Source organism: Ochotona curzoniae, unplaced genomic scaffold (assembly GCF_017591425.1).
Source record: "Ochotona curzoniae isolate NIBS_2020 unplaced genomic scaffold, NIBS_Ocur_1.0 scaffold_2587, whole genome shotgun sequence".
Lineage (NCBI taxonomy): Eukaryota > Metazoa > Chordata > Mammalia > Lagomorpha > Ochotonidae > Ochotona > Ochotona curzoniae.
Genome location: NW_024467096.1, coordinates 16,173,776 through 16,197,614, shown reverse-complemented (window position 1 = coordinate 16,197,614; position 23,839 = coordinate 16,173,776). Strand labels below are relative to the sequence as shown.

Genomic DNA, 23,839 nt, shown 5'->3' with positions numbered 1-23,839 from the left:
CTCAACTGCTTGAGCCCCTGCACCCAACTAGGGAGACTTGGAAAAAGCTCCAGTCTCCTGTTTTTTTGCCTAGCATAGACCTGGCCTATTGCATCCATTTAGGAAGTGAACCAGGTGATGGAAGATGTCTTTCCCTCTCTTTCTCTGAACTGTACCTTTCAAGTAAATAAAAAATAAATCTTAAAAAAAAAAACCTTCCCCATAGGGGAAAAAAAAAACCCCTCCCTTAAAAAAATTCAAGGTTGTGTGCCCTTATGTTACACTATGCCCCTGCACACACACACACACACACACACACACACACACACACACACACACAGGTTCCATCTTCCATTCTGCAGCATAGAATGGTTCTCAAAATTCAGTATGCATCAAAATCATGGGAAAGGCTTGTGAAAACAGTATGACACCCTGCTCTCCTGCTCCTCAACCCCCTCAGGGCCAGCCCAATAATTTGCATTTCTAATGAGTTCCCAGGTTCTCAGGTAAGAGCTGCAATGCTGCTCCTCTGAGACAGAAGTTTCAGAACTTTCATAGTAGAGCAACCAACACAGGTTTGCAAGCCACATAGAGCTGGCCTGAAATTCCTTGCCTCCCTTCCTACATCAGCATGAGAACTCTGGCTCTGAGCCTCAGCTTTTTCATATCCCAGTTCTCTCACCTACAAATCATGCTCATGCCTCCCACTTTGCATGACTGGGAAAGTTTGCAATATATTATATAAAACACCTGCAACTTAGGATGTACTTAGTCACACTGCCATTCCTGGTTATTGCTTATTCTGAGAGTTACACAATTTGTAGATTTGTTGTTTGAATATACTGCAAAACAAATTTTGGAATACTTACTTTCCCAAACAAGAAACAAAATTAAAATACAAAACACATCTAAATGAGCATTGAATGTCTTTCACTAAAGCATATTTGTGACTTGGCATAGCTTTAATTTGACTCCATCTTTTCTCCTGACACCTGCCAGCATAAATTCTTATGTATGAGTTTTTTTTTCTTTTGTGTGTGTTTTTATATTTATTTGAGCCTGGTGCGGTGGCCAAGTGGCTGAAGTCCTCGCCTTGAATGCGCCGGGATTCCATATGGGTTCTAATCCCAGTGGCTCCACTTCCCATCCAGTACACTGTTTGTGGCCTGGGAAAGCAATCGAGGACAGCCCAAAGCCTTGGGACCCTGCACCTATATGGGAGAACTGGAGGAAGTCCCTGGCTCATGGCTTACGATTGGCGCAATTCCAGTCGTTGTGGTCACTTGGGGAGTGAATCATTAGACTAAAGATCTTCTTCTCTGTCTCTCCTCTCTTTATATCTGACTTTACAATGAAAATAATTTTTTTTAAAGATTTATTTTATTTTTATTGGAAAGGTGGATATACAGAGAGGAGAGACAGATAGGAAGATCTTCCATCCGATGATTCACTCCCCAAGTGAGTGCAACGGCCGATACTATGCCAATCCGAAGCCAGGAGCCTCTTCCGGGTCTCCCGCGTGGGTGCAGGGTCCCAAAGCTTTGGGCAGTCCTCGACTGCTTTCCTGGGCCACAGGCAGGGAGCTGGAAGGGAGGCGGAGCTGCCGGGATTAGAACCGGCGCCCATATGAGATCCCAGGCGTGCAAGGCGAGGACCTTAACCACTTAACCACCTTAACCACCGGGCCCGAAAATAAAATTTTTTTAAAAAATTCTTATTTATTGGAAAGGCAGATCACATTTACTAAGAGAATAAGAGACAGAGAGAAAGGTCTTCCACTTGCTGGTTCACTCCCCAAATGGCCGTGATGGCTAGAGCTGAGCTGATCTGAACCCAGGAGCCGGGAGCTTCTCCTGGGTCTCTCATGCAGGTGCAGGGTCTCAAAGCATTGGCCAGTTCTCTACTGCTTTCCCAGATCATAAGCAGGGAGCTGGAAGGGAAGTGGAGCAAACAGGACATGAACTGGTGCCCATATGGGATCCCGGCACTTGCAAGATGAGGATTCTGCCGTTGAGCCATCGTGCCAGGCAGTATGTTTGAGTTTTTATAAGGAAATGGAACCAAGTGCACTGAAGCTGTTAACACAGTGCTGGCACATAGCAGACAGGTGATAAGCTTTGTGTAAAACGTGTGATGTGTTATTATTTAACGCTAACTGCTCTACTCCCTTTCACAATCAAGGGATGCAGTACTTTAAATGTGACCACCAGATGTCCGTGTTCCTGTACCTTTCCTCCCTGAGAAAGAACTGTACCATCACTGCCTACCCCTGCGACTCCTACCGGGATTACAGGAACGGCAAGTGCATCAACTGTGGCACATCCCAAGGGAAGCCCTGCCCCCTGCTGGGTAAGTCCAATAAGCAATTTTCCTCTCTGATTAATAAACAGCTAACTTTTGTTGCTATGAATTCCAGAATCGTTTTACTATCTAAAAATGGGTCTCTAAACTTTATTTTATTCATTTATTTATTTATTTTTAAAGATTAATTTGTTTTTATTGGAAAGTCAGATATACAGAGAGGAAAATCTTCCATCCATTGATTCACTCCCCAAGCGGCCGCTATGGCTAGAGCTAAGCCAATCTGAAGCCAGGAACTTCTTCCAAGTCTCCCACACGGGTGGAAGGTCCCAAAGCTTTGGGCCAATCTCGACTGCTTTCCCAGGCCACAAACGGAGCTGGATGGGAAGCAGAGCTGCCGGGATAGGAACGGGCGCCCATGTGGGATCCTGGGTGTGCAAGGCGAGGACTTTGGCCACTACATTATCGTGCTGGGCCCTATTCATTTTATTTAAGAAGTATAGAGACGGGTAGCTATCTTCTCTGGTAGGTTTAAACTCCAAGTACCCACGATGCCGTCTGGGTTTCCCATGTGGCTGACAGGGACCCTAATACTTGAGCCATTGTTACACCCTCTGAAGGGTGCATATTAGCAGGAAGTTGGGTACATATGGAAGAGTGGGGCCATGAATCAGGCACCCAACTATGAGATAGGGGCATTCCAAGCAGCAACTCAACTACTGTACCAAATCATGGCCCTTTCAACACAGATACACATTGTGCTTTTCTTTCTTAAAAAACTGTTCCTAGAGCCACCAGTGTTGCAATATAATCAAAGAAATGCCAGTTCAAATCCTGGCTACTCTATTTCCAATCCTGCAGCTCCCAGCTAATGCTCTGGGAAAGCAGTGGAAGACGGCTCAAGTGCTTGGGCTCCTGCACCTACAGCTAGACAAAGCTCCTGGCTCCTGGCTTCAGCCTGGCTCAGTGACTTGGCTGCAACAGTCTTTGGAGAGTGAACCATTTAGAAGGTTCAATCCACTATGCCAGCCCTATGAAATACATTTTTTAAAGAAAATGTCTAGATACTTCTTTTCTAATTAATTTGTTCTTTGGACTACTCCAATCCCCTAATAAGCGTTAAGAAAAAAAGGCAATCTGAACCTAGAATGTAATACAAACTCCTCGGTCTCTATCTCAGCATGAATAAGAGGGTTCAGGAGAGTTTCTGAGCCCAGCCCAGGCACAGTCACTTTACATTAGCTGCTTCTGTGAGGACTGGAACACTGTGCACACAACTCCAGGGGCCCATTGGCCCTCCTGCCTGATGAGCCTTACAGAGGGATTCCTCCCTATAGCAAGGCAATGAGTGCCCTAAGCCACGCTCTGGCTCCTCATGTGGTAAGCCCACTATCTGTTTACATTAGAGGCCCAACTATCATCCTTCAAGAAAGCATACTGCTTCACAAGAATGATGCTATTTTAGGTATAAACCTGAATGTGTTTTAATCTAGAAAATGCCTATATTACTGAAAAATATCAGTGCTAGTTTTAGTTCTCATCAGTGGGAGTGAACCACTTCCCATTCTCTCATAGTACTACTATGAACCAGTTAAGGAGAAAAAAGCCTCCCAGCTCCTGGGGATAGAGTCAATATGGGTGGCCACTGAGGAGACCATGCCTTGTGCCCTGCAGCCTCTCACTGCAGAGCTAGGAGGGATGGGGAAAGGATGCCTGGCTGGTGGCAGCTGCCATCAGATTTGCTTTTAGGTTTATCTAATACCTGATAATGTTATGTTTTTCCAATTTGTTTTGTAGGGTACTATGCCTACAGATGGAAGGACTATTTGAATGAGCAAGATCCTCCAATGATTAAAGCATTCCTCGACACAGCTGACAGGGAGCCATACTGCAGTGAGTGATGAATGTGGCTGCCCCATTTTCCCTGGAACATGGCTAGTCTCAGTGTGCCAGCCATTCCTTGGCAGATGAGGATCATGCATGGTGACACAGGCACTTTATAGCTGGAAGGACCCAGACTAAACCCTATTCTGTCACATCACAGCTGTACGATCTTGGCCAAGTCACTTAATCTCTTGGCATCTCAGTGTCTTGCTTGGTAAAATGGAGTATAATCATCACTATCTTCTGAATCGTAAGGATTAAAATCTTAACAGGTTGGAGTTGTTAACATTCTAATCACTAAGCTCTTAACAGAAAATTGCTAGATTCCCCAAAGAACATGTAATTGGGGTCAGGTGTCAGCCATAGTGATGGATCAGTTTTAGCTGTAAGGCATCTGTAATGACTGGAAGACATTTATTCGAGGGCTGTGAATCCCAGATGGGAGTTCAGTGGTATAGCACATGATTAGATGCTCTGTGGAGCACCTAGAGGTCACCTGGACAGAGACATGTTTTTCTTGCAATTTTGGATCTTTTTGCACCTTTCTTGGGAGCAACCTTTTTTTTTTTTAAGTTACTTATTTCTTATTGTAAAGGGAGCTATATAGAGAGAAGCAGAGACAGGGAGGAATATCTTCCATCTGCTGATTCACTCCCCAAATGGCTGCAACAGCCAGAACCGAGCTGATCCAAAGCCAGGAGCCAGGAGCTTCTCCCTGTCTCCCGTGTGGGTACAGGGTCCTAAGGCTTTGGGCCATTCTCTACTGCTTTCCCAAGCCACAAGCAGAGAGCTGGATGGAAAATGGAGCAGCCGGGATAGGAACTGGTGCCCATATGGGATCCTGGCTTATGCAGGATGAGGATTTAGCCACTAGGCTATTGTTTTGTGCCCCTCCCCCCACTTTCTTTTTTAAGTTTGTAGATCACTGGGTTTCCCTTTTCCTTGGGCCCATGTGTGGCAGCCCAGGAACTGTCATCTGCCTGGTGTGGGCAAGCTCCTGAGTAAGATGGAACCACAAGATAACTCCAGGCCTGGCATACTCTTTCATGGAATCACTTGTTCCCTCAGCCTCTTTCCCTTTCTATGCAGGTATCACCAAAAGATGATGTATCCGACTATCCCGTAGGGGTCATCATCTTCCCCAAACACACTTAACCTTAAGATATAAAAAAGTTCAGGGACGGAGGCTGGTATAGCACATAAAGATTCTACCTATGCTGGTGGCAATCCCATATGGGCACTGGTTTGTGTTTCAGCTGTTCCACTTCTGATTCAGCATCCTGTTAGTGACCTGGGAGAACAGTGGAGGATGGCTCACATACTTGGGTACCTGTTACCCACGTGGGAGATCCAGATGAAATTTCTGGCTCCTGGCTTTGGCCTGGATCAGCCCTGGTGGTTGTGGCCATTTGGGAAGTGAACCAATCTCTTTCTGTCTCTAGCTTGAGTTTCTTTCTTTTTTTTTTTTGAAAGATTTATTTTATTTTTATTACAAAGTCAGATATACAGAGAGGAGGAGAGACAGAAAGGAAGATCTTCCATCCAATGGTTCACTACCCAAGCGGATGCAATGGCTGGAGCTGAGCCAATACGAAGCCAGGAGCCAGGAGCTTCTTCCGGGTCTCCCACACAGGTGCAGGGTCCCAAAGCTTTGGGCCATCCTTGACTGCTTTCCCAGGTCACAACCAGGGAGCTGTATGGAAGTGGTGTTGCCAGGATTAGAAACAGCGCCTATATGGGATCCCAGGCGTGCAAGGCAAGGACCTTAACCACTATGCTATCGTGCCGGGCCCTAGCTTGAGTTTCAAATAAATAAATAAATGTTAAAACAAACACAAAATTCAAGGAGGAAAAACAGTTTTCTGAATATATTATGTGTTCCCATTTATTCAATAGGAAATTGTGGGTAGCCACAGGGTATTAGTGCTGGGAATACAAAGAAGAATAACCCCTTTCCAGTTATTGTATGAAATATTTTAGCTTTGTCCTTTTTTTTTAAGCCCTGTAAGACATTCTTTAAGCAGTATCTGCATGGATTTACTAGTTTTTTGATTACCATTTTCTTTGTAGTTTTTAAATACAGCAAAATGTGCTGAATAATTATGGCAGAAATTGCAAGATGGAAGACTTAATCTAAAGGCTAAAAAAGTGTTCCTCAAGGAAATGTCATTAAGATGAAACCAAGTTGGGCTTGCTGGGGTAGCCCAGTGGCTAAAGTCCTTGCCTTGCACGTGCCGAGATCCCATATGGGCACCAGATTGTATCCCAGAGGCTCCGTTTCCCATCCAGTTCAGAACTTGTGGCTTGGGAAAGCAGTCGAGGATGGCCCCAGAACTTGGGACTCTGAACCCGTGTGGGAGATCAGGAAGAAGCTCCTGGCTCCTGGCTTTGGATCAGTTCATCTCTGGCTGTTGCGGCTACTTGGGAAATGAATCAGCAGATGGAAGATCTTCCTCTCTGTCTATCCTCCTCTCTGTATATCTGACTTTACATTTAAGAAAGAAAAAAAAAAAAAAGATAAAACCAGGCAAAGCATGAGTGTCCAGTTTGGGGAAGGCCTAGGACCAAGGCAGAGCCTGGAAGTGAGGGAAGGCAGGTGGTTGGGCATGGCTAAGAAAGAGGCGGGATCAGGGTTAAGTGGCTGACATGGCCGAACCTGTGCAAGATCTCATCAGCCATACCAGATCTCTAGATGGCCGTCAGGTTTCATAAAAGGGGAAGGAACTGGAGTGAACTAATCAAACTTAGCAGAACACCATAAGACTTTGGTCAAGGAAGTAGAAATTCTGCTACTGTGTCTGGGTGTGATTAACTGGACACTATGGAACTCAGCTGTCACTTCTGCCATCTTTACTGAAAAGAAGAGAAAGGAATAGCAGGAATTCTGGCCTAGATCTTTACAGAGGAACAAAGAGACTAGAGACTAAGTTATCACTGGGAACTGGCATTTAGGAATCAGCCCTTGGGACACCAATTGGATATTCCTATCTCTTACTGTTCTCTCTCTTGCAGTATATCATTACTTTGTGGATATTATAACTTGGAACAAAAACATCAGAAGAGGGTCCATTACAATCAAGTTGCGAGATGAAGCTGGAAACATCACAGAATCCAAAATCAATCAGTAAGTTGAACTACAATAGTCTGTAGTTTGGAGGAATTAAGCTTCAATTATGCCTGTTTTAGATCTGTACTTCTTGGTCTACAATAGATTTAAGGGCGTATGTTGCTAAGTTGCTTGCCCAGTTGATCTGTCCTCCCAGGCTACTTGTAATTGGATTTGGTGCCAGAGTTTTATTTCTCCTGACCCCCTCCCCGCTTTTCCTTCTTCCTTTTCTCTTACTTCCTTTGATGAAATATTTAATGGTGAGAGTTATTTTGCGTAAAGAATTTACACAATAGAGTAATACGTTGATTTTGTCATTCTACATTAAACACACAAATAAAAACATTAGATTGTACCCCATGAATATAAACAATATGATTAGTCAGTTACCAATAATATTAATCCAAAAACAATAAGAGAATTATGTAACCTGAAAGTACAAGTTTTTGCCCCATCCATTCTCAACAGTCTCACCATAAAGGCCAAATACAGACACACTTCTATTTTTTCGATCTCATAATGCAATATATAAGCAGATATGTAATTTCATGTTTGTATATACGTGAGAGGTCTTCAAAAAGTTCATGGGAGATTTTCATATGATTAAAAATTATGCATGAATTTCAAATTTTTCTTACACCGAATAACTTATCTTTTAGTTCTATTTTCCACAAACTTTTTTTTAAGACTTATTTATTTTTATTGGAAAGCTAGATATACAGAGAGGAGGAGAGACAGAGAGGAAGGTCTTCCCTCCGATGATTCACTCTCCGAGTGACTTCAACAGCTGGAGCTGAGTTGATCCGAAGCCAGGAGCTTCCTCTAGGTCTCCCACGCAGGTGCAGGGTCCCACAGCTTTGGGCCGTCCTTGACTGCTTTCCCAGGCCACATGCAGAGAACTGGATGGAAAGCAGGGCTGCTGGGACAGAACCAGCGCCCATATGGGATCCAGGCATGTTCAAGTCAAGGACTTTAGCTGCTAGGCTACGCCACTGGGCCCTTCTCTTCCATTTTCTGATGGTTTTATAATATATACCACATATGTGTATATATATATATATATACACATTATATCTATATATGTTTATTCCACCATATATATATATGAACCAGCGCCCATATGGGATCCCAGCACTTAGAAGTTGAGGACCTAGCTATTGAGCCATCACACTGGTCCAACACCTATACTTTCAATCACTACATTTTATTGCTACCACTACACTGTATTACTCCCCCAACCCCACCAGAATGGAAATTTGTGAACCGTATATTTAGGGCTTCCTTACAGATCTATTTCAGAACCAATGTTCCCAAATCCATAGTGGGGTAGCATTACAGGGAGGCACTGTTAGCAGTGTCAACTAAGAAGCCAGTCTCAGAACCCAGTGCAATAGCCTAGTGGTTAAAATCCTCACCTTGCATGCCTGGGATCCCATATGGGTGCTTGTTCATATCCCAGCTGCTCTACTTCCCTTCCAGCTCCCAGCTTGTTGGCTGAGAAAACAGTAGAGGATGGCCCAAAGCCTTGGGACCCTGTACCAAAGTGGGAGACCCAGAAGAAGCTCCTGGCTTTGGACTGGCTGAATTCTGGCTGTTGCAGCTATTGTGTAGTGAAGCAGTGGTTGGAAGATCTTTCTCTCTGTCTTTCCTTTATACTGTAAATCTGCCTTCCCAATAAAAATACATAAATCTTCAAAAAAAAAAAAAAAAAAAAGCCAGCCTCCGGCAGCTTATAGGCAGTGACATTCAATGAGGAAGCTGGGACAGACACCTCAGCTAGAGTCACAATTTTAGAATCTGGAGATGCTAAGAAATAACAGGGGACACAGTGTAGTCACAACAGAGAATTCTCACAGAACAAAATGTCAATATTCATGACTATAACTGGCTACATATTTTTTCTACATTCATCTAAGAAGTTTTCATTTTCATAGTCAACTCCCAAGTAGGAAGTCTTGAATGTGGAGATTAACATTTTTAAAAATGCTTATTTATTTTCATCTTCTTGAAAGAGTGGGAGGAAAAGGAGGAAGGGAGAGAGAGTGAGAGAGAGATTTTTCATTCAGAACTCACTCCCCAAATGTCCAAAACAGCCTGGGCTGGGCCAGGCTGAAGTTAGACGCTAGGTCTCTGTCCACATTTTCCATGTGAGTGGAAGGGGCCCAGGCGCTTGACTTCTAGTGCCTTCAATATATACATTAGCAGAAAACTGAGTTGGAAGCAGAGGACCTGAGACTCGAATATGAAATGCAGGCCTCCTAGGCTTAATCTGCTGTGTCACAACACTCACTTGTCAAGACCTTAACATTTTAATGCACAGTCTTATTTAGGCATACTTATGAAAAAGTCACCCCCAATCAGAAGAAAGGAAATTGCTGTTGTTTGGTCAGATTATGGAGACTGTTTTTTTTTTCCCCAAGATTAACACTTTGATATTATTCCTACAGCTTCAGATAAGGTAAATGACATTAGCAAATGCATCTATAGAATTTATTCAGGAAGATGAGTCTGTCCAGGCTGGGAATCAATAGGGTCACAGTCAAGGTTATTATCGGGCTGGTGACTTTCCCTGTATCCATGCATTTTCTTTTTCTTTTTTTAATATTAAAGAATTTAAAATATAACTCACATACCATAACATTTACTCTTCAGGAATTTTTCAGTATATTCGCAAAAATATGCAACCATCACCATCATTTAATTCCAGACCTCCTTCATTTAAAGAAACCTTTATGCATTAGGTGTGATGTCTCATTTTTCATGCATCCTTCAGCAATTATTAATCTATTTTCTCTTTCTGTGGGTTTGCCTAGCCATGTCACGTAAATGGAGCCTTCTACTATGTGGCTTTATTTAGGTTTAATTCAGATTTGATTATGTAGCAATATTGCACTCCTTTTAATGGGCAATTAACACTACATTATACGTATGCAAGGATACTTCAAACAATTTGTGAAAAATTAGGATCAAATAAAAGTTTATTTTGGTGCAAAAAAAATTGGCATCTACATATAATTTTTTCATAGAATGTGTTTTCCAGGAAGTTTTGAAGAGTTTGTGTCTTTATCAGCTGATAGATGTTTAAGTTGTTTCTGCTTTCTGGCTACTAGGAATAATGGCTTTATGAACATATGTTTACAAATCCTTCCATGGGCATATATTTCCATTTCTCTTAGAAATGTATTTAGGAATTGCTGAGTCATACGGTGACTCTATGCTTAACATTTTGAGGAAAACGTTTTCCAAGGCAATTCTACCACTTTACATTCCTACCAGCAGACGACAGCGTTCCAGTTTTCTACATCCTTGCCGATACTCACAAATGTCTCCTTTTAAAAAAAGTCTGTTCCTTTTTATTGCAATAAAATACATATAACATAGTAATCTTCACTATCTAACCCTTCTTTTTGGCATCCAACTCATTGTGTAACACGCTGACCAGAACTTTTTGATCTTACAAGTGTTTCCCCATTCCCACGCTCTAGCAAACACCATTCTACTCTCTTTTTACCAGTTCTGACTACTTTACACAGCTCCTCTAAGTGGGATCATTGTGACTGCTAATTCACTTAGTGTAATGTCCCCAAGTTCATCCATTTTGTAGCCTGTGACAGGATTTTCCTCATTTTCAAGGGTGCATAATGTTCCTCTGTATGTCCATACCACATATTTTATCTATTTATTCATCTGTTGATGGACATTGGAGTTGCTTCTAGCTCTCGGCTACTGCAAATAGAATTGCGATGAACAAGGGTATACAGACATCTCTTCTTCAAGCCTTTGCCTTTTGTTGTTGTTCTTATATATCCAAAAACATTTCTATACCCTATTTTAAAGTTTTTAAATATCCCATACTGCTTTCCTGGGCATTTGCCCTATTTTTCAATCCCACAACACAAGGGTTGCAGTTCTAAGTGCTTGCTGCACATGTCAATAGCCTTCCTGATGGGTGTGTGGTCATTCCGTGACCCTTTGAGCATTTCTGTCACTCTCTGCGGCACTTTCTTACTGGCATACAGGTGCAAGTCTACCTTGTGGGTTCCTGGGGAGGAGGTGCGACTAAAAAGAAATGTGAGGACAGTGCTGTCTTGGGCAACTGACAAAGTTTATTTCCAGGGTTCCAGTTTATACACATTCAATAAAGCAACAGTTCAAACACAGTTCAGCTCAGACATCGGTTACCGTTATCAGGCTTGATATACAGCTAGTGTTACTTGTGTGTAAGCAGGGAGTTCCAGGAGAGCTAACAAGGCACCAGGATCAAAGCACCATCGGTGTGAGATATTGATAAGGAACACTACTTTGACACTTTGATATAGGATAACAGACTAAGCGAGGATGTTCGCCATTTATCAGGGAAGCATGAAAGCACACTCAAGGACTCTGGGGGCAAGAGTGCACTCTGGTGAGAGGCCCTCTGCCTCCTCTTTCCTGGAGCCTCTTCTCAACAGGATCCCACAGGCCTCTGCCATTCCACCAACTATCCTGTTGCATGTTTCCAACAACAGGTTGTTCCAAATTTTACTTCACATTTTCCTCACCTAGCCCTGGAGTTAGCCATTTCTTCCAGCAATCTTGGCTCTTTTTAGCTTTTAGTGGAGATGGTATTTTAAAAACTAAAATCCAGGTATAGGTTAGTTTTGCTTGTGACCTTTCTTCTATACTCCAAAGGTATGAGAGACATGCCTCTGGTGGGGTTGGGATGACACACCTCTTCCTATCCACCCCACCTCCAAAAGTAACAATGCAAGTTTAGAGCAAGCCTATTGTTCCTGATCTTGGGCTCTTCCTGATTGTCCATGATCAACTCTTACCAGCTCTCCAGAAAAAAAAAAAATACCAAGCGAACTGCTCCAGTGATATGTGCTAGACAGGCTCCATTTGGGATTCCAACTGTAGATAACATATCTACAGAGTTGGTGGGAAAGTATTAGAACCTGCATTTATCTATTTTTAAAGATATATATTTTTTGCAAAGTCAGATATATAGAGAGGAGGAGAAAGAAAAAGATCTTCCATCTGCTGTTTTACTCCCCAAGTTACCTCAACGGCTGGAGTTGCATAAATCCAAAGTCAGGAGCCAGGAGCCTCTTCTGGGTCTCCTACACGGGTGCAGGGTCCCAAGGCCTTGGGCTGTCCTTGCCACTTTCCCCTGGGCCACAACAGGGAGCTGGATGGGAAGCAGGGCTGCTGGGATTAGAATCGGCACCCACATGGGATCCCAGGGCGTTCAAGGCAAAGACTTTAGCCGCTAGACCACTGCGCCGGGCCCATTTATCTATTTTAAGGTTCATCTTGAGTAGGACTGAAAACTCATTTCAAGTATAGCTTCTCAATTTGTACCCAGTTTGGATAAAAATATCCACAGAGGCATCTAGCAGTGCAGACTGTGTCTGAGTCCCTGCACTGCTGCATCCAAGCCTTTCACCTGGGGTCTACCACACTGCAGAGATCTGTTTCCTTGTCTAGTGTATAAAGACAGCAATCCCACCTTGCGCCGTGTTTCAGGGCACTGGCAGACTATGAAGAGACAAGGAAGCTGTACCAGTGGCAGTCACTAGCAGCATACCTCTCTAATGCCATGCAGGAGTTAGCAGCTTTACCTATGCAGCCCCATGGGACTCAGCAGTCTTGGCCCATGAAGATCTGCCAGAGCAGACTATGGGATCAAGTGATGCTTCTTTCCTGGGATCTGTCAGCTACAAAACTGTGTTCTTTCATTAACAATCTATAGCCATTTCAACATACATATGATTTCTTCCTTCTAGCGAACCAGCCACATTTCAGAAATATCACCAAGTGAGTCTGCTTGCAAGATTTAATCAAGATTTAGAAAAAGTGGCAGAGATTTCCTTGGTGTTCTCTACAGGATCTGCAATAGGCCCCAAGTACAAGCTCAGGATTCTGCGGATGAAGTTAAGGTCACTTGCCCACCCAGACAGGTGCGTTGAAAGCAGGGTTTGAACAAGCGCTGTTTCGTTGTTTGTTTGTTTTTTTTTTTTAAGATTTATTGCATTTATTTGAAAGGGAAAGTTATAGAGGGAGATATAAGAGCTTTTCCCTCTGCTGGTTCATTCCCCAAAGAATACAAGGGTGGAGGCTGGGCCAGGTTGGAGCCAGGAGCTTCATCCATGTCCCCTATGTGAGTACAGGGCACAAGCAGGGATCTGGATCAGCTGAACTTTTTCACACATTTTTACTGATCATCAAATGAATGCTGTCCACTAAAAAATTATGAAAGGGTAAATATTATGACACAGTGGTTGAAGACACTACTTGAAATGTCAGCATCCCATACGAGAGTGCTAGGTTCAAGCCCCAGTCCTGTTTCTGATTCAGCGTGCTGCTAAGACATCCTGGAAGCTGTAGGTGATGGTTCCAGTACTTGGTTCCTTGCCACCTGTGTGGAAGACCTGGATGAAAGTCTGGGTCCTGGCTTTGGCCTGGCTCAGCCCAGGCTATTGTAGGCATTTGTGAACCATGCATGACAAACATATTTCTGTCTCTGTTGCTCAAATTAATCAAAACAAACACGCACATGAATAAATCTAGAAACTACAGAAAGTTTTGGGAAGCAGGGAAATATCACTATTCGGTCATTACTTACAGGCAAGGACTTTTAATATTTTTGATTTTTTTCTAATTTTTTAATCTAACTGAAATTGGGTGGCAAATAAAATCTTACATCCTGCTTTCTTGTTGGCTGATGTTTTATCAGAAGCCTTTTCCCAGATCATTAGAAGAAACTGCTCATTAGTTTTATATCCTTAGGATACATTATAGCTTACTTAACTGGAGTATGATTCTTTTTGTTATTTTATTGATCAGCACATTTGTTTTTGTTTTCCCAGGCCCCAGCTGTGTCGGTATGATCTGGTCCTGATGGAAAATGTTGAAACGTTCTTCCAACCCATTCTCTGCCAGCAGCAGCAGATGTAACTGTTGTGACACACAGAAACCAGAAACATCAATGCTATTCCAGGCCAGGCCTTCTGAAGGCTTCCTCACCTTTTCGCAAGGCACAAAATGTATTGAAAAACCAAGTTTTTTTTTTCCAGGCATGTCTAAGGATGTCTTGTTACAAAACATCTAACGACCTTGTGATTACAAAACCATCCTGAGAATGGAGCCCCTATCTAGGGCAAGTCAGAAATAGCCAGGCTCCACCAGCCCAGAGCTTTGTCTTGCTGTGTCCTGGGGCCTCCTTTGTTCCAAGCTGTCGGTTCAACGGTCCGTTAGCATCACGCTGTGCATCAAGCATCTTCCAGGGTGAGATGGGCTGCAGATCTCACTGCAGAGTGGACTCCACATCGTCTGCACCAGTCCTTCCAGTCTCTGGCATGTGGAAGGGAATGAAACTGACCTACCTCACAGGGCTGTTGTGTGGGAGGTAAATAGATGAAGGGTTTTTACAATCTCATGGATATCTATGAGATGTTGGATAAATGTGAATGTACTTTTATTTATTTTGACAGGGTAGATCGAGCATACAGGCACAGGGTACCTCTGCTTTCCAAGACGGGCTTCTCTTTCAGGCTGTTGGCTCTGGGAAGGCAAAAAAGGCACACTCCGGGCCACCTGTCTTCTCTGCGATGTGCAGGTGCATAGCAGAGGAGGGGACAGGCAGCCCAGACGGCAGTTGCAAGAATGAGTAATGAGGATGCAAGGGAAGATGGGTGTGGGGAGCACAGGGGCAGCTTCCCAGCCAGTGACAGCACATGGAGCAAGGGGAGAAGAGAAAAACATGGGACTGTTTTATAGGCAACCCTCATTTTATACAATCCTTAAGACATTCTTAACTTCCTTATATCAATGTAATCTATGATTACTGAGTGAAATTTAGAAAATACATAGATGCCTAATCAAAGAAATACTGTGTATAATCCTACCTGTTAGGTGTGGTTACCATGACCTTTTGGAATAGTGCTGCGACTCCTTTTGCTGACAGGCAGATTCAAAGCATAAGCCACTTCGTTCTTCCAGCATGAGGAATGCTCCGGCTTCTGCTGGAGGTAGATGCGGCCATGAATCTGGAATGACAATAGTAGCCAAGTCAAGACATCCCAGGATACCAAGGACACAAAGGACAGAGTAACGTGATGATGGCAGTTGGGCCAGGCACCCAGCCTGAGGATGGCTTCCATCCATGCCACACCTGTGGCCTCTGCAGGAAGGTCTCTGGAATTCCTGAGTGTTACAGGTCCAGTAACCTCATCAAAGCAACTCCTTTGCTACTGCTTCCTGTGAAATCTGCTCTTGTAAAGAAATGGACTATATTTTCTAAATTATGAAAATGTGTAAATCTATTCCTGCCTGACACACCTTCTGATGGATTACATATTTATTGAATACAGAGTCTATTTTATTGAAATGGTAGTCTGTGACTGAACTATCAGTGGAATAAGACACTCTTGGCCACATGAACATCTTATTTTTGCTCCTTTTTGCCATGTTTCCTCAGCAGTTGTGGGTGGGGAGATCAGTGGCTTATTAGCTTTAATTTTATTCTGAGGGGAGCAACTTAGTAACGAAGAAGGTTTTTTTCAGCTTATGGTTTTGGGGTTCACAGTCAAAGATCACAGACTCATTGGTTCAGGCTTCTGGTGAGGCCAGGTATTAGCAGTGGATGATGTCATGGCTAGCCAGCAAGCAGAGGAAGAGCCAGGCTGTACGTAGTTTAAGTAACCAATCTCACGAGTACTACCTTCCAAGGGCATGTCCCAGTGACCTAAAGACCTCCTACCCTTTGGACGTCATCATGGATCACATTTCCACCCTTCAACCATTGACTGTTAACATAAGAATTGGCAGTTCAAACAGCTGCCTAGGTTTGAGGAACCCTATTCCTGTTGAGATTACACCAAATGGGCCAAAAAGACTCTAGTTTTTGTTTTGTTTTTAATACTTCCTGGGTCCTATATTGTGATTAACTTAGTCACTGTGTCCTTTCTTTCTTGGTTGGTAAGCAGGAGGTCAAAACAATGATGAGAAAATTCCAGGAACAGAATTTCTATCTATTTACAAACTTTCTGGGCCAGTGGGTCTCCCAGCACAGTACCTGGCTCATGGAGGTTGAGTAAGTGACTGTGAGAGAGGTAGGTGAAAGATGAGTGGTTGGATAAGTGGATGATGGATGGATGGAAGAATGAATGAGTGAAGAGATGAATAGGAAAAAGGAAAGAGGAAGTCTACTCACTGGAATGGAGAGGAATTTCAATGCACTTTTTTTTTTCAATTTTCATTGGGAAGGCAGATTTGTTTCACAGAGAGGAGACAGATAAAGATCCTTCATCTGCTTGTTGACTCCTCAAATGGCTGCCATGGATGAATCTTAGCCAATAGAAAGCCAGGAACCAGGAACTTCTGTGTTTGCCAGACAAGTACAAGTTTCCAAGATTTTGGGACATCTTCCCCTGCTTGCCCAGGTCACAAGCAGGGAACTGGATCAGAAGTGGAACAGGTGGGGTCCTGGCATGGTGACTCAGTGGCCTGTACATGCAGGGGTTTCATGTGGGCGCCAGGACATGAATTTCTCCACTTTCCATCCAGCTCCCTGTTTGTGGCCTTGGAAAGAAGTAGAGGATAGGTCAAAGCTTCAGGACCCTGTACCCACATGGGAGACCTAGAAGAAGCCCCTGTCTCCTGGATTTCAATCAGCTCAGCTCCAGCGGTTGTGGCCACTTGAGCAAGTGGATGGAGATCTTTCTCTGTATTTCCTTCTTTCTGTAAATCTGCCTTCCCAATAAAAATAAATCTTTAAAAAGAATAAGAAGAAGTAGAACAGCCTGTACACAAACTGATGCCCATATCAGATGATGTCAATTTCAGATGGAGGATTAGCTAATTGACTACAGTGCTGACCTCTCAATGCATTCTTATATCACTGATCAGGAGAAATGAAATCAACTACAGGTGTCACTACTGGCTTCTTCAGAAGCCTCTGGAACTTTTGACTCCTCTTGCTGTCCTTGCCTCAACTCCCCTTTTCAGTGTGTCTGTGTGGAAAATCCAAAAACACAAGAATTGTCTACCCTCACCGATTACCTCTCATTTATCATTTGGGTCTTGGCCCAACTGCCACTTCACTCTTCTCAGACCTCATTTCCACTTGCAGCACACTGTACCTTTTCTTCACAGCACTTTAGAAAAATATATTTATTCATGAGTTTGCTTGGATCAACGTCTATCTTCACTAGACTTCCACACACCTATAACACAGTTTGCATTCAGGAACTATTTCTTAAATGAATACTCCACTATCTTCTGAGTCCATGGAGCCATGTTCATCTGTGACTAAAGACCTCTGCTTCAGAGCCAGCACTGTGGCGTAGTAAGCCACTACCTGAAATGCCAGCATCCCATCTTGGTGCCAGCTGGAGCCCTGTCTGCCCCATTTCAGATCCAGTTCTCTGCTAATACACCTAGAAAAGCAGTAGAAGGTGGCCCAGTGACTGGACCTGAACATGCATGTGGGAGGCCCAGAAGAAGCCTCTGGGTCCTGGTTTCATCGTGGACCAGCCCTGATCACCGCAGCCATTTTATGAGTGATTCAGCAGACGTAAGACACCTCTCTTTTTGTAATCCTGCCTTTCAAACAGATGAAATAAACTTTTAAAAGTAAGAAAGACTGCTCCCCCTAGCCACAGCCCATTCCTAAACCTTCTTGCAGATGCCTGGTTAGTATCATCTCTGGAGACCAACTGTTCATTTCCTACCTTCTTTGGAGAGAAAGAGTCCTTTTTCTTCTATGTCACATCTTCCAGGTGTTCTTAATACCACTCCTCAGCAAGCCCGTCTGTCCTGAAGTCTACGTGGTTCTGTTCCCTTCCTCCTCCTCCATTTTAGCACCACTGCTAAATACTCCAAGGTCTTCCTTGATTATGAGCTAATGTCCCTGAGCTACAGTTCAGAGTCTTCCCCTGTCTGCCTGTCCACAAATCACCCTTTCTCCATTTGTCATTGACTGCACATGCTCCCATCACTGCCTTTACTGTACCATACTGTGATGTCCATCTGGCTATAATGCCTCCAAGACTGTAGGCTCCACAACAGTAGCTGCCATTTGCCTCCATAGTACCTAGCACAATGCCAGACACTAAGGAGGTGTTCAGTAAGGGTCTGGTTATTAGAATGGAATGAGCTTGTGCATAAGGACTACTTCATCACGACGAACTGTTTCAAAACCTTGTACCTAGAACTTCCTACCCTGGGAACCCTGTCCCATGCAGGGTTCCTGCAGAACTCCAAGTTAGCTAAGGCAGCTTTGGTTGCTCGGGACAGAAATCCACTCACACTAACCCAAGTGTTTTTTTTTTTTAATATATATAGTTTTTTAAATTAGAAAGACAGATATAGAGAGAGGAGGAGAGCAGAGAGGAAGATCTTCTGTCTGATGATTCACTCCCCAAGTGACCTCAATAACCAGAGCTGAGCCAATCCAATGCCAGGAGCCAGGAACTTCTTCCAGGTTTCCACACAGGTGCAGGGTCCCAAGGCTTGCACCATCCTCAAAAGCTTTCCCAGGCCACAAGCAGGGAGCTGGATGGGAAGCAGGGCTGCTGGGATATGAACCAGTGCCCATATGGGATCCTGGCACATTCAAGGTAAGGACTTTGACCACTGGGCTATCATGCGAGGGACCAGTTTTTTGTTTTTTTTGTGTTTATTTTTTTTTAATGCTTAAATGATTGTTCAAGTCCTTTTTCCTTTTTTTTTTTTAATTGGAAAAACAGATTTACAGAGAAGAGATAAAAAGGTTTTTCATTCCATGGCCCATTCCCCAGGTGGCCACACAGCCAGAGCTAAGCTGATCTGAAGCTAGGAGCCGGAACCTTTCTCTGGATTTTCCATGCAGGTCCAAAGTCCCAGTGCCTTGAGCCATCCTCTACTGCCTTCCCAGGCCACAAGCAGAGATCTGGATGGGAAGTAGAGCAGCTGGTACACAAAAAAGCACTCACATGGTATCTCGGTTGCAACACAAGGATTTAGCCACCTAAATCCACGCACCAGGCCCCTCAACTCAAGTTTTATAGGAGGATGTGACAAGGTTAGCGATAGTGGGGCGACCTGGAACCTCCTTCAAGAACTCCTGGGCTTCCACTAATGCCAATGTTCTGCTAGGATCCCGCTGGCTAAGCTGGGCTTCCCTCTATAAAGCAGCATCACTGGTCTCTATTGACTAGCTGACCCAATCCCAAACTCCAAGCTGAGGAAAAAGCTTGCTTCCTCATGAGGAAGCTGCTGACCCTGTTCCAATCAGTCTTGTAGTTGTAGGGAAGCAAAACGGTGTGGTCCTCAGAGCTCCTCCCTTCAGCTGCTCTGGGCAGGTCTGATTAAGCCAGAAATGCCTGAGAGTTATAGACAAGACCCATGGTGAATGCGTAGCTAATTCACTCACCATTTCCTGAGTCCTTGCCACCTGCCTCTTTCCCATCCAGCAGGTATTGTAGTGAAGGGTGGCAGTTGTCCTTTGTCAGACTGTGTAAGATGTGTTACGACTGAACTAAGTAGAGGCTGGTTGCCTGTAGGGGTGCAGTGGTAGGTTAGCATTGGTTCTGCAGGTGCCATGGAGAAGTGATTCAAAAGAATCGGGGAGACTAAATCAAGATGGGGGGTGGGCAGAATAGTCAGGGCTTCTTCCCTAAACTGACATAACTCCACCACTTCATTGTGACCCAATGACATGACCCTAGGATTTCTCCATGAACTCTGACAATATACATCAGTTCTTACCCTTTTTAAACAGACTTATTTATTTTTACTGGAAAGTCAGATTTATAGAGGAGAGACAGATAGAAAGATCCTCTATCAGCTGATTTCACTCCCCAAATGGACACAATGACATCCATTGAGCTAAGCTGATCTGAAGCCAGGAGTCAGGAGCCTCCTGTAGACCTCCTATGTATGTGTAGGGTCCTAAGGCTTTGGGTTGTTCACTGCTCTCCTATGCCACAAACAGGAAGCTGGATGGGAAGTGGAGCAGCCAGAACATGAACAAGTAGAAAGCAGTAGAGGATGGGCCAAGTCTTTGGGACTCTGTACCTGGAAGCTCAGAAGAAGCTCCTAGCTTTTGGTTTCAGACTGGCCAGCTCTAGCTTCTGCGGTCATTTCAGGAGTAAAACAACCAGCATTTGGAAGAGCTTTCTCTCCATAAATCTGCCTTTCCAATAAAGAAATATAAATAAATTTAATAAACATTTAAAAAATGTAATTTTTAATTTATTTGGAAGACAGTGACGAGGTAGGGGGAGAGAGTCTTCCATCTGCTGATTTAATCCCCAATGGTCTCAATAGCCAAGGCCTGGTCAAGCTTAAGTCAGGAATCAAGAACTCCCTCCGGGTCTCCCACATGGGTAGCACAGGCCCAGATACTTGGTCCATCTTCTGGTTTTCCAGGAGCATTAGCAGGGAGCTGAATCAGAAGTGGAATAGCCAGTACTAGAACCAGCACTCTGATATGGAAAGCCAGTGGTGCAAGCAGAGGCTTACTCACTGTGTTACTACAGCTCTACAGCTCATTTTCTCATAGTCTCCCTTGGGATTTTAAGACAGTTTTTTTCTTTTTGCTTTATATCCAGCATTGTTCTACCAGATATTCTTTCACTGATTCCATTACTTACTTAAGTTCCTGATCTTTTTCTTCCTATTCTCTTTTCTCAAAAAAGTTGTGCATGGTAGATAATTAGGCTTTTTTTTTTTTTTTTTTTTTTTTTTTTTTTTACTGTGGCCACTAAATGCATGGCTTCTCCTATTCAATTCTTCCCAACTTTAGTTTTCTGGCCTACAAAGTTGATTGCCATATGAAATAATTAGTAGATATAAAACACATACTATGGGGTCTGAACGATGTTAAGAACTCCAGTAATATCAGCTGCTATTACTTCCTTCTCTCTTGGTGTCCCTAGGAGATCCTCCCCAATCCTCACGCCAATTGTGTCTTTTGGACAAGTGATCTCCAAATCTGAACACGGCAGTCACACAGCAGACAAGGGTCTGTGTCCCTTTCCGTACTCAGAGTGGTCTTTGCACAAGCGGCTTCATCAGAATATCTATACATCTGGTCATGGAAAAGTGGGATAGTACTTGTTTCACTGGGGTAGAACAAGCTCCACCATGTCTACATCCTCCATGGAACTTGTCATGCTCTGTAATGTTTCTGTCTCCAGCTCCTTCCCAACCAGAGGGCAGGGAAGTTGGTCCCTGAGAGCTGGCGTCCTGCCTTCTCGTTCCCTATTCCAGACCTGCACTAGCACTCTCCTGGTCCAGACTCAGAGATGTGGTTCCTCACTCACCATCCCTCCAAAATCCTTTGACCTCTAAAAGACAACATTACAAAACCAAACAAGTCATTTTATTCACTAGATTTGATCCATTCATTTCACAGTTATTATTAAGTGCAAACTGCAAGATAAACAGAGGGTTTAGCGTTGGGATAGACAAAAGATAGAAGAAACATTGTCTCTGTTACGGGAATGTTCACAGTCTACTTGGCAGACACTGGAGCATGTATTTGCAACAAATCCTGGGGGGCCTGAAGCACAGAGAGGGTATCTTTTACAAAAAAACACCCTATGTCTATTTATTTGAAAGAGAGAGAGGAACAGAGAGATATACATCCTTCATCTCCTGGTCCACTTCACCAAATGGCTGGGCCAAACTGCAGCCAGAAGGCTGGCACTTCCCCCAGGTCTCCCAGGCACTCGGGCCGGGCCATCAGGCACAGCAGCAGGGAGCTGGATCAGAAGTGGAGCAGTCGGGTCTTGAACTGGTACAGATATTGGATGCCAGCAAAACAGACAGTGGCTATGCCATAAAAGAGGTGTTTTTTCTGTCACAACTAGAGAAGGCTTCTCAAGAAAGGTGACGATGGTCCTGTGTGTTGATTGAAGACTAGGAATTTGTCAGGCACAGGAGCCTGCCAGAATAAGGGCAGAGTAGTGTCGAATGTACAAATAAGCACAGCGTGTATTCAGCTGGAATGGAGTCTGCAACAACCTCTCTCCAAGCTATTAAACTGAGATTTTAAATTGAAATGCATCTGACGAAGTCCAGCTGTCCTTCACCTGGGTTCACAATGATGACCTCACAGCCAATCTTGTTCCATCTATACCCTTACCCACTAAACCCTGGTCCCATTCTTCATTCTGACTCAAATGCCAGACTTTGAATAATTTCTTTCAGGAACATTTCAATGTTTTGAAAAGATATCCTTTTTTTTTCTTCTTAAAAAAGTGTTATAGTAGACTCTCTAACACTGCAAGTTGCTTATTTGATTTTTACCCTAGCTATCAATCTGGCAACTGTGCTATGTCAGGATATTTAAAATTGCCTCCTACTTTTAGGAAACCACCTAATACTTCGCTTTTGAATAGACTCTAATCAGCGTAGCACTCTGTACATGACGGATTTAGGTTGTTCTCAATCTCTCAGTACCCAAGCAAAGCTGAACATCTTTGTTCCCCTATAGGCATTATTCCAGGTTTAAATTCTTGGGTATGGAATCATTATAATGTTGTATACCTGCATGGTGCCCAGTGCCCCCGATGTGGCCCTGGAGGTGCTGGGAATCACGTGACAAAGACACGTTCTGCTTTGGCACTTAGAGATTCTCCCTGGCCCATCATCCAATTAAGCACTTCCCTTGGGAATCAATTCAGCTCCTCCCCACACCAGGCAGCCCATCTTCCTCTCTTCTTTCCCACTGCTTTGGTCCTGACTCTGTCCCATCCCTTTTCTCATGGGGATGGTTGCAACTCTTAAACTCCTCTGCTGGCGGCTCACCAACAACATAAAAAAAAAATCCAACTCCTTGGCCTGCCTTTCAGGGCTGTCTGTCGTGTGCTCGGCTTCTCCGTCGTTTCTCACATCTTGGGCTCCTCTGAAACCGGCCTCTGGTGCCTCACCTGGGCCTCCTGTGCTGCTAGAGGTCCTAGTCGCTCACACTCCACCCCCCTGGACCACGGTGTGAGGACCACTAGTTTTGGACTCAGCTTGACTAGGAATCTTTCCCTGGCTCTCTTGGGAGTAGGGAGTATCCGTTAGCCTTCCTGACACATCCATGTTTTTCTTTTTTTCCATCTGTTAAAAACAAAAATACCCACCTTGTAGGATAGTTGTGCAGAACTGTGTTAGGAAAAGCCCATCCTAATCTTTTTCCGCGTCTGCTATGACTGTCGCATCGCCCTGGACCGGAGTCCCTGGTTCCACACACGCTACATCTGCTTTGTGAGGCAGCAGGTCGTGGCCCCGGCGGCCAGCAGCCCTGGCCGGAAAACTCGCTGTGGGCAGCGGCCTCTCCACACAGCCGTCTCCTCCCGGTGCGGCGGGTCCTCGAGGCCTGCTCTGTCCCGGGAGCGACGCCAAGGGCGGGAAAGCAGGCCGACAGCGCGAGGCCGCCCGAGGCCCAGGGCGCAGTGACGCCGTGGCGCGCGGGGCGGGGCCTCGCGGGGGGCGGGGCGAAGGGGAGCCCCGCCCCTGTCCGTCGGCCAACGCGCTCCGCCCGCTCGGTCCGCAAGCGGCGCGGCTCCGGCGCGGCAGCTGCTACGCGTCTGTATCGCCCGGCTGGCGGCT

The 23,839-nt window shown here is 44.4% G+C and overlaps 1 protein-coding gene across 1 annotated transcript in view; it reads left to right on the top strand.

The window, feature by feature from the left end:
• The window catches only part of LIPH (lipase H), a 35,904-nt gene extending 21,695 nt beyond the window's left edge, over nt 1–14,209 (top strand). Inside the window, exons 6-10 of the mRNA XM_041002976.1 lie at nt 2,161–2,328; nt 4,078–4,173; nt 7,177–7,288; nt 13,039–13,212; nt 14,122–14,209. Of these exons, the coding sequence (XP_040858910.1) occupies nt 2,161–2,328; nt 4,078–4,173; nt 7,177–7,288; nt 13,039–13,212; nt 14,122–14,209 (638 nt within the window). The remainder of the gene's footprint in view (nt 1–2,160; nt 2,329–4,077; nt 4,174–7,176; nt 7,289–13,038; nt 13,213–14,121) is intronic.
• The last annotated feature ends 9,630 nt before the right edge of the window (nt 14,210–23,839 follow it).